At 33.4% G+C, this 11,007-nt stretch overlaps 1 protein-coding gene across 1 annotated transcript in view; it reads right to left on the bottom strand.

The window, feature by feature from the left end:
* Positions 1-1,683: 1,683 nt before the first annotated feature.
* The window catches only part of LOC128863871 (trichohyalin), a 79,933-nt gene continuing 70,609 nt past the window's right edge, over positions 1,684-11,007 (bottom strand). Inside the window, exons 4-9 of the mRNA XM_054103250.1 lie at positions 8,202-8,336; positions 7,947-8,137; positions 6,995-7,141; positions 6,269-6,380; positions 2,479-2,808; positions 1,684-2,411 (exon numbers count right to left, since the gene is read on the bottom strand). Coding sequence (XP_053959225.1) covers positions 2,262-2,411; positions 2,479-2,808; positions 6,269-6,380; positions 6,995-7,141; positions 7,947-8,137; positions 8,202-8,336 — 1,065 coding nt within the window. The 3' untranslated portion in view covers positions 1,684-2,261. The remainder of the gene's footprint in view (positions 2,412-2,478; positions 2,809-6,268; positions 6,381-6,994; positions 7,142-7,946; positions 8,138-8,201; positions 8,337-11,007) is intronic.

The raw sequence follows: 11,007 nt of genomic DNA, 5'->3' as shown, positions 1-11,007 counted from the left end.
GTTGATTTAGTCAGCGCATGAAGAGCCGGTACGGAAGCCTGCCTGACAAGAGCTGATAGTTGCTTCTTTAAGACGGTTCAGTATAATTCTGGCTACTATCTTAGAAATTGCGGGTACTACGAAGATCCCTCTTCAATTATTGCAATTCTTGTGATTAGTAGGTGAGCAATTTTAGCGAATAGTTATCGGTCGCACTTGTAAAATTCGGCCGGTATAACGTCAATCACTGGAGCTTTTCCGTTTGGAAGTTATTTGATTGCTCCAGTGATCTATGCTAGGCAAGGCGGTGTAACTTTAATACGCGAGTTTATGTCAACGGCGATGTCGTTAGGAGTTGGGTCAGACGTATTGATAATGTTGTTAAAGATGGAACATTTTCATAATAAATTTCATAAATTATAGCCAGTTGTTCAATCGTGGAAAATTTTACATCTACTTGACAAATGTCAAAGATGGCATAAAAAGAAGTTACCCTCTAGGAATTATTCATTAACGACACCGAGGCGTAAATTTTGAAAGTCCCAGTCCAGTTGATAGGCCACTTACAAGTTTATTGTCAAACCATATCCTCTTGAACCATATCCTCTATTAGAAATAAGTAAATTTACTCAAAGATTTGGGTGTCGCAGAACGAGAAATTCTCTGTTGGCCACTTTTACAACATGTATCATTTCATCGGTCCAAAGTTTCGAGTGAAGTATTGAAAGAAGGCGAATTATTATCTTCGACAAAATTAAGTCAATTTTATTACTTTTAAGTACTGGAGTTCTATTTGAAAGCTGTATAGCAATAAATTAAAATAAATTCCGATTTCATAAATTGCTTGTTTACGCAAATATTGCCAATTACTTTCACTGTCTCAAATTCCCCGCTTTAAAGCCACAAATGTTTTGCTGCATACGAAAATCAGAGTAAGGATGTTTGCGATTACGAAAATGAGAGAACTCATATATAAGTATAATCACACTCTTAGCGCATATACATATACAAGTATGTATGTATATGTATGCACAAAATAACGCATAATACCTACATACGCTCGATAGCGTCAGAATTCATTTAAATTCGCGCTATCGACGACAAGCAAACAAATCACAACTAATTGCAATATCCAACACGCATGGTTACATACATACATACACGTACGTCCAATGGAGGGGAAGGCCAGTTGAAACAACACTAACACACTTACTACACACTGTTGGCAATTATTGGCTGACGGGTGGTACCAGCTATAACTATGCCACTTATAGCACTTGAGTTGTTGCGTATGCGCCAGCGGTGATTAAATTTTGCAATTGACAAAGCGTCTATGACGAAATGCGATACCGACGTAGTGGCGACAAACGCGCAAACACCCACTGCCATGCTAACACCCACAAGCACTCGCGTGCGCGCACACTGGCACACTGGGACACTGCTAGCAGGCATTAATACTTACATGTGTGGATTAGTGCATGTGCTGTTGCATATTTTTAGGTGTTTATATGAGATTTGAATTAGAATTAGTTGGTACGTTTGTTGGTCGTTTGATATTGACACAGTGATTACAGCGTTTATCAAATGTCAATTAAGCGTGCACCCCTGACAATGTTTATCATTTTTCCGTTTTTCCGCTTAATAAAATTTAATATGTACCGTGAGGCAATGAGTAGGAGTAACAACAGACAATACTTGACGTTTCGCAATTTTTGCATTTATTAGCTATATTTGATTTAGCATATTTGTGTCAGACATTTGCATGTAAGTGTGTATGTGGGATATTAATAATATTTGATTTATTTGTGTCAGACACTTGCATGTAAGTACGTAAGAATTTTATCCAAAATTGTAATATCGCTAGCTTTGGGTGAAAACAGTAAACGCGAAGTGTTCATTTTCATCATAGCAGACGCTCTAGGGCATAGTTGGAAATATGTGCAAGTTGATGGTTAGTATTGCACAAAACACTATGCTCCCCCTTGGCCTTTCAAATACCGACACTGAAATTTTATTTTTTAATAAAAAGTGGACTTGGCACGTCTTCTATTTAAGCTAGCGATAAACAATTTGCATTTAATTTAGTCTGTTATTACAGTCGCAGCTATTTTTGCAAAAGATAATGTGCATTCTCTTCCTCTGCACTTTCTCCGAGTTTTTTACAACGCCAGCGGACAGCTGATGCTTTTGATTAGCTGAATTTAATAACACAAACAGTTGATTTGCTTTTTGTTTAGTTGTTTATGTTTGCGTGTGTGTGCGCCTTTAGTGTACGTGCATTCTTAGAAATTATTGTCCCCGCGCTCTTCCTCTTCTCCTTCTTCCCCGATCGGTTGTTCTTCCTCTTCTAGCATTTCTTCTTCCACGATTTCCTCCTCAATACGTTCGCCAATTATAATCTCCTCGGCAAGTTGAAACAGTTCACGCATATTCTGTGGGAATGTTATAATTTGCAAAATGTATTTTGTTTTTGTTTTTATTTTTGTGATTTTCGCTTACCGATGCATGCTGCATCTGCATTATTCTGTTATCTTGATACCGCAACTGCTCAAATTGTGATTTTGAGATGAGATATCCACGCTCTACACGGTACTCCATTTCTTCGTCTAACTCAATTTCAAGCCGTCGCATTGATTCACTAATGGTGCTACCCTGTTCGTGTACCTCCGACTCGTTGGAAGCATCAGAGGCATCGTCCAAGTATTTTCGCCTTTGGCTTTCCCTTGCTTCTCTTTCGCTCAACTCTTTGCTGCTTTCTTGAACGCCAGGTTCGGTAGCGCCTTCGGTTTCGGCTTGTATGATATCTTGCACGTGCTTCTGTATAATCGCCTGCGGGTATGGGGAAAGTAGAGGCAATTAATGAAAATTTTGTAGAAAATTTTATTTATACATAAAATTTGTCTTCCGTAGTCCTTGAGCTTTTTGGCACGAAAAATGGCCTATATGTAAAAAATCTAGCTATTCAAAATGCCGTGTTCTCTGCTAATCTATTTAATTGATTCTGACTGGCTATTGTTATGGCTGGCCTATAAAAAATAACGAGTCCATCGTGAATACTACCAATACTGATGAACTTAGATTTTACCTTAGGTTATCTTTCTATCTGGGTAATTTAAAATTATGGTTATGTTAAATTACTAATGATTCTAAGCTCTACGGAGTCGAGGGTGATGCTCTCTTTGCCGTGTTCTATATTTCGCCCTATTTAATGCTTTACTGCCCCTGCTGTTCGTTCTTGGAAACAAATTTCCTCTGACCATTTATTTGGTATGCGTTTTAGGCAGAGCATAATGGGGTCGGTATAAAATACCAAAAAAAGTTTTTTTCTAATAGCGGTTGGTCCATCTCTGAAATTCAGCGTGCTTTAATACTAAGAAAAGTTTCTCATAAAAAACGTCTGTCACTCGTAGGCGGCATATAGGTTAAGTTAGGTATATCTGGCATATCTGAATAGATCGCACATAGACCACAAGACCCGTAATATTACCAGTGTTGTTGGGATCATTTTTAACATACTTCGTGATCCATGTCTTGGCAGGTTTAATGAACAGCTTAAACTTTTGCCACCAAAAAGGTCCTTCAGAGATGAAAAGTGTACCTCGCAGTTTGTAGGTTGAGAGGCGTATACTTACAGCCTCCATACCTTGTCTACCTTACAATCCCATTGTATGCCACTTTGCCCTGGCACTATGAAATGGTTGCGGACATATCCCGCCGTCTTATTAAGAGACACTTGGCATTGGCAAGCAATGATGGAATTTGAGACAACCCCACCAAGAGGTTTAGTGGTCGTATGACTACTGATTAAATATAGATTTCTCTGCAGGCAGTCACATTTTTCCCTAACCAGACAGTAGTCTCATTAATGGCTACAATTTCAGCCTGCAATACGTTGCAATGATTAGGAAGCCAAAATTCTTAATAGCGTTGGCTTCTTACAGAACACGCGAAAGCAAACTTTATCCTTAAACTTTGAACCATCTTTAGACTTAAGAACCGTAAACATTGCTTCCGTCCAGATATATTGTCAACCCACACAAGTCTAGCTGGAATTCTAGTACTAAATAACCTATTAAAATATAGTTCAGCTAAACATCCGAGTATTATGGCCGAGTATCCAAAACTTAAATCGCGCTATTGGTTAGTTGCGGCAAGCCGAATGTTGCCTGCATCCTGTTTACGAACCAAGTCTAGGGGAGGTAATAAGGTCTTTTTACCACTATTGAAGTAAATGAGCGATATGTAGTGAAGTAAAAAGTTCCCATAATTTTCGCTTGCTGCCTTTGCTGAGTCTCATTTAACGATGCATGCACAGTTAGCACCTTTGGATCTACAAAACAAGTTGCTTGGCAGTTTTATATTTGGCGCATGCAGTTGTATGTTGCGTTCCTTACTCGAGATAAAAATTGAAAATTCGTTACATTCTTCAGTCCGCCTCACGCAAAGTTGAAAGTCGCATGTGACCAATGCATTATCGACTGCAGTACCGCAACGGCTATTTCAACGATTTTATTCCGCTTGTATGAATATCGAAGCTGGCTCAGGCTCAAATACGCCCATCGTTGAAAATGTTGATAAAATTATGGAACTCGTGGGGTCGGACCGACATGTTAGCTTAGAAACTGAAAATTAGTGGAATTTTTTTCTTTTTCCTACACAAGTGGGATATTTCTAAGCTTCTGTTTCACCAAATATATAAATTGGCATAGCAGGGAGATAAATAAGGTGGCACAAAATTAATCATCCAATTTTGTTTTTGAATACATTCTTTATTAAGTGATAAAACTCTTTATTTTGACCTATACGCATTTCATTGCTTGTACGTTTGCTGTCTAGCAGCTGTTTAGTTCACAAGTGTCAAAGATGATTGACGTAGCACGCCACTTACAAAAATTAAAGATCTTCCGCTAGGCTGATTAATTTTGTGCCACCTTGTACTGTTGAAATATCATAACTTATATTCAATATAATTTTGAATGCGATGGTCAGACGACCCTCAGGACGGTAAATTCAATCATAGTGCCTTTAGATCTAGTGAGCGCAGAGCAGAAATTCCATAACAGAGAAGCAACACAAGTGTGCGATATACCTATTCCAAAGCATTGATTTGACAAAAAAATTAGTGTTGCTTTTCGGTCTCTGCCTTTTCTATATCAGAAATGCGAAAGTTGTACTTAAAAATTGGTACAAATATTCTTATTTATCTTATTTTTAAGGATGATTTTTCTATTGTTTTGAAAATATGAAACGGAAAAAAAATTTGGCTGAAAAAAATAGATATATTTGCATAATCGAATTCATATTTTTGTTTTACACTTTTTGGTATTTTATATTGAAAACTATGGAAACTCATAATTTAATTGGTGTAGAACAATTCCAAATAGAACGATGTTAGTTCAGAATATAGGGGAAATAATATATATCAAATAGGGGATGAAGTTAAAGTAAGTAAATGAATATTCTTGGACATGGGGTAATTCGCAGCATTGGACACTTGTGAATGATTTCTACAGCTATAAGAAGAGGAACTAGTCTGCGATGCGAAAAGGCTATGTGAAAATTTTGCTTAGATTTTGCAGTAGTTGTAGATAAGGTTTATGAGAGAAATGAGCCAGTCCCTTTATTTGTGGTATTTCAGGCCTAAACATGATTGCTTAACTATCTGCGGATTCGATAAAGATTATCTGCTTGAAGATATTAAATCACTCTACGAAACAAAATTGAAAAAAAAAAAATTGTTTAATTTGGAAATGGCAAAATGGCTTTGTGTGGGTACTCAAAGAACGATCCGAGAAGCAAATTCGTTTAAGAGTGCAGGAAAATAGAAAGATACTGGGCGTTGGTCAAAAGAGAAATCAAGGCAATAAAGAAATAAGCGAATAATGCTAAAGGTATTCGAAAAAAGTGGTTTTCAGTGGTCTTAGAAAAGCTAAAAAGTCTCAGAAAAGCTAATAATATTTAATAATGCAAAAAACTTAATTATATAATAAAAGCTGAAATGAAAATAGCAATTAAATATGAGTTTCATTTATAAAATTCCTAGTTATCTAATTAGAAAATTTTCAAATTTAGTGCTGAAGAAGTTTTTCAAACGCGGTCCTGAGGAATATAAATATTTGAATTCTCAGCTAAAAAAATAATAGTGTTTGTGTGAAGGAATCTTTCAGCAAAAAATTACAACAAATTGGACTAAAGTGTCGAGTAATGCATCTTGAATGTGCTGATATGAGTATAATAAATATTAAATAAATCTTTATTGAAGTTTTTCATTTAGACTCGTTTCACTCACCGTCTTTTCAGCCAATTCTTTACCAAGTTTTTTGTCTTTAGCTTTTGAAGTTGGTTTTGCAGCCTCTTCTAGTTGCTGGCAAATACGTTGTTCGGCTTCACGGAATTTTTTCCTACAAAAAAAAAAAAAAAAGAAATAGAAAAAATCTATACTATAAAGGTGAAAATCTGTACGTTGTCCGCGCATCACTACGAAACGACAACACCAAATGACGTACAAATTTTTATGCATTCATATTTTCACCCAATGAAGGTTATAGGCATGTTTTTATGATGGAACTCCCTTCCCACAGCCCCCAGGCCGCGCCACCACTCTCATTCGTCATTAATAATCGAATATTTGCTTAAATTTAATCTAAAAAATTTTAGTTTTTCCTATTTCCCACTATTTATAGCACACTCTAGACTTCATAATCCGCATAAGCTGTTTAACTATGACCCAAATGCAAAGTTGAAAAACGGTTTGAGATAGAAAATTAATAAAAATAATTTTGCTTGATATTTTTCTGATTGGTTGTTTTGATTTTATTCAACGAGGCATAGCAACGGATGCCGGGTATTGTAATATTATGGTTTTAAATAAAAAATTATTTTCTATTGTTTGTAATTCTTTTTCTGAGGCACCTATGCTTAAAATTTCATGATATATGTATATGTATAAATAATATCTCAACAAATGTCTGTAAACAAATATTCAAGAAATAAATATTCAAAAAGGTTATCTTACCTAGCACGCACAATATTCAATATATCTAATTTATCCGACGTGAATGGCGTAGGTACTCGCAACGTGCGTTCCTTCATTTTGGCGCGCTCTTCTTCAAGGAATCGCTTAAGGGTTTGCTCACATTCGCGCCAATCCTCATTATCGATGCTGAGTAAAATAAATATTATATAATATTAAAGATTAAATAATATAAAAAACTCAGTGTGTGTCATATTATAAGTAAAGTTGACGGAAGTCGTCACGTGCTGAAGAATAACTAAAAATAAACATGAAAGTTAAAAGCATTACTGTATAGATGTTCAAGGTGGACTATTGCGAATTTCCGTCAGCACTAATTCTAAGCTTATTAGGTATCCCTTTAATCCTATGAACGAATATTTTAGAGACCCTAATGAACATTTATGTATAGAGCTACACATGAATGCTTTCATCCGACTACGTCATTATTTATAAATATGAGAGTGAGTGTGGGTTAAATCCTAACAGAAGCATGTAAAAAATTAATTATGCTTTACAAAGCCAAAGCTCAAAGTGATGAAAGGAGGTGAAAAGTACTTAACAAAAACAACACAAATTACTTATCGCGCTTTTAGGTGTTCTGGGGAATGTAAAATTTGTAACTGGTTAAGCAGTTTTTGCTGATGCTTGGTATTAATGATAAAAATGCGTTTTAAAATTACTTCATCGTTGCTAGCTGCGCCATCCCCTCCCCGACAAATACATGCAAACATTACAAACACAAAAAGCAATTATAGTGAACAACTAAACGGTCTAAACTAAAATGGAGACTCTATGTACAATAAGTTTAACACAATTCTTAGTTTGCATGAGCCTGATTGACTCTTTATCTCACACTGCTCATTTTCTCAAGGTTACTTTTAATTGCATTAATTCCTTTTACTATTTTGCCATATGTGCTTGAAATTGTGATTTGCTATTAAATTTAACTCACCGCAACACATCCACGCCCCGTTCAGCATCTTCGGCCTTGTATCGCTCTTCGAGTTCATTTTGCTCCTTATCGCGTTCTTTTATCTGCTCTACACGTTGTTGTTCCTCTTCCACATATTTCTGCCGTTCACGTTCCCATTTTGAGCCTTGTGCTTTTAAGCGCTCTGCGTTGCGCTCACGGTTGGTTTTGAGCTATTTCGGAGCGGAAGTTTTGCGTCAAAATGGAAAATTTCATGGAATTGGAAGACATTCTCACCTTAGAGCGTTCCTTTTGTATTTCTTTATTCGCAATTTTATTAACAACAAATATTGGATCATCTGCCAGTTCTTCAGGTATCTCGTCTGTTTTTCCTTCGATGATTAGCAGGCGTTCACGTTCGACTTCTCTGAGCTGGTGGGGAAAATATGAAAAATATTAGGGAGAAAAATACGTTATCCCGGTGGCGGATTACAAATTGTTGAGAAAATATGGATGGTGATATAAAAATAAACGCACTGTACTTTAAAATAGGTTGAAATTAAATGAAAATATACGATTAACATATAAAGTTATAGTCCGGGTAGCAAGTTTTTACTACACAAAAACAAATTAGAACCAATTACAACCAACTAATATACATTTTGACTGGAGAAATTTTCTCCCTAGTTTTGCTAAACTAAATTAAATACTGCAGTGAAGTAGAAAGCAATAAAAAGAGAAAAATGAGAAAATAAGAAAAATTAAAATAAGGTAAAAAATAAAATAAATTAAAATAAAATATAATAAAATAATGTGAAGTGAAATAAAGAAAATAAAAACATAGAATAAAATGAAATCAAATAAAACGATTTAAGGAAAAACAAAATAAAAATATATGAAAAAATTAAATAAACTGAAATAATACAATAATAATAATAATAATAATAATATTAAAATAATAAATAATAAGTAAAAGGTATAATGAAAGTAAAAGGAAAAAACAAGAGAAAAAAAATTATAAAATAAAGTGTAAAAATAAAGGAAAATATAATAGAATAACAAAAAAAAAAAAAAATTACAAAAAAGCAAAAAAATACATACAGAGAAAAACAGATAAAATGAAGTAAAGAAAAGTAAAATAAAATAAATTGAAAACAAAAAAACTTAAATTAAATAAAACGAAATAAATTTAGGTATATTGAAATAAGTAAACTAAACTAAAATAAGGCAAAAATAAAACAACAAAAACAGAAATAAGAAACAAAGGAAAGGAAATACATGAAAAAGTATACAAAAGTAATAAAATAAATTACTAAACAAGTAAATCACATCAAATCGAATCGAATAAAGGAAAGTAAAATAAAGAAAGATAAAAAAATTAAAATAAGTTATGATAAAACTAGCATTACCCAGTGGGCTTCACACCACCATACATAAAATGTTTTTTTTGTATCGCAAGAAATTTTTCATATTAAGTTTTCTTTATAGAACTCGTAAAATGTTTAAACAGTTGAATTAGTTGATTTTTTTCATTCAACATTCTTTCTAAAGATGTTACAATAGCCTTTTCTGTACTTTTTTAAAATTTGATTGTGGTGGTCACCTATATACAGGTAAGGTGAAAGAGCCGATAAAAACTTGTAACTAAACTTTGATTCTTTAATTTCCATTTCAATTTTTTACACTAAATAAATTATGCTAAAATAAATAAAGTTAAAAATGTTTTTCCAGTTCCTCCTGGACCGTTCAATTTTTTATTACATTTTCATCCAAAATGACTTGCAATTCGATATTGCAATGCATCATAACAGCGATGGAGTTCTGAAATACGTTGTAATTTCTTATTTCTACGATACAAAACAATATCTCGTGGCCGAAACGGTTCACCAACCACAACAATGGCTACTTCATCAATCGTTGGTACATTGAATCGTCTGGCGTGCTCCCCAATTGGTGTTTTATCGGCTTTTATTATGATTTTGTGGCTATCGGTGGGTATCAGATCGAGTACCACTTTGAACAATTTCACCAATTCATTGTGTTGATGAAACATTGTTTGCAATTCATTCACGATTGATCCTCACGATCTAATTCACGATTCTCATCACCAATAAAATATATTTTGCAAAAATTGATGGTCACCATCTGGGAAAGACCCAGCTCTATGGTATATTTGACCTTGAATCTGTAAAGTTCGAGAAGATAACGGATCTGAATTTAACATAATACACTTACAACCACAACAGAAACGCTCAAAAGCGGCTATGTATTTGTTGTTGTTTTTCCCATACAGGCATTTCGTATGAGAGGAAACCATTACTCACATAAAATGTCATAACTCAGGAACGGCTGCACCGATTTCAATCAAACTTCACACAAACCACCTCCTCAAAGATAGAAAAGAACTCTAAAATTTTTGTGTCAATCGGTTCGGCGGTTCTTGAGTTATAAGATTACCAAGGAAATGTAACTTCTTTTTATATATATAGAAGATAATGCAAAGTAAGACAGAAAAAAATAAATAAATAAGTAATAAAAATAGACCAACAGAAGAATATAATCCACTGAGATAAAATAAAACAAAACAAAAAATATGTGAATAAAAAAAAAGGAAAAAAAAAAATAAAAAATAAAAATAAAATCAACTATAGTAAAATAATGTAAAAAATAAAAAATAAAAGGAAGTCGAATAAAAATCGTAATGAAATAGAGTGAAGTAAAAAAATTTATAATAAACTAAAACGAAAAGAAACATGTAAATATATAAATAATAAAAAATTAAAAAAATGGATAAATATAATAAAATAGTGTAAAGAAGGATAAAATAAATAAATTTAATAAAATAAAATGTAATATAATAAACTAAAATAAAATACAGCGAAATAAAGTTAAATAAAAAATATGACAAAAAAGTATATAGGTATCAAAAAAAATAAAATAGTAATGAAATAAAGCCGGGTAAAATAAAATAATAAAAAACAAATGAAAAAAATAAATATAATTAAGTATAATAAAAGTAGAATAGAACAAATAAATCAACCATAATAAAATAAACCAAGTAAAATAAAACAACATAAAACAAAAAAAAAAAAAAACCAAAAAA

Source organism: Anastrepha ludens, chromosome 5 (assembly GCF_028408465.1).
Source record: "Anastrepha ludens isolate Willacy chromosome 5, idAnaLude1.1, whole genome shotgun sequence".
NCBI classification, from domain to species: domain Eukaryota; kingdom Metazoa; phylum Arthropoda; class Insecta; order Diptera; family Tephritidae; genus Anastrepha; species Anastrepha ludens.
The sequence above is the reverse complement of the archived record's forward strand: the minus strand, read 5'-3'. Positions and strand labels throughout refer to the sequence as shown.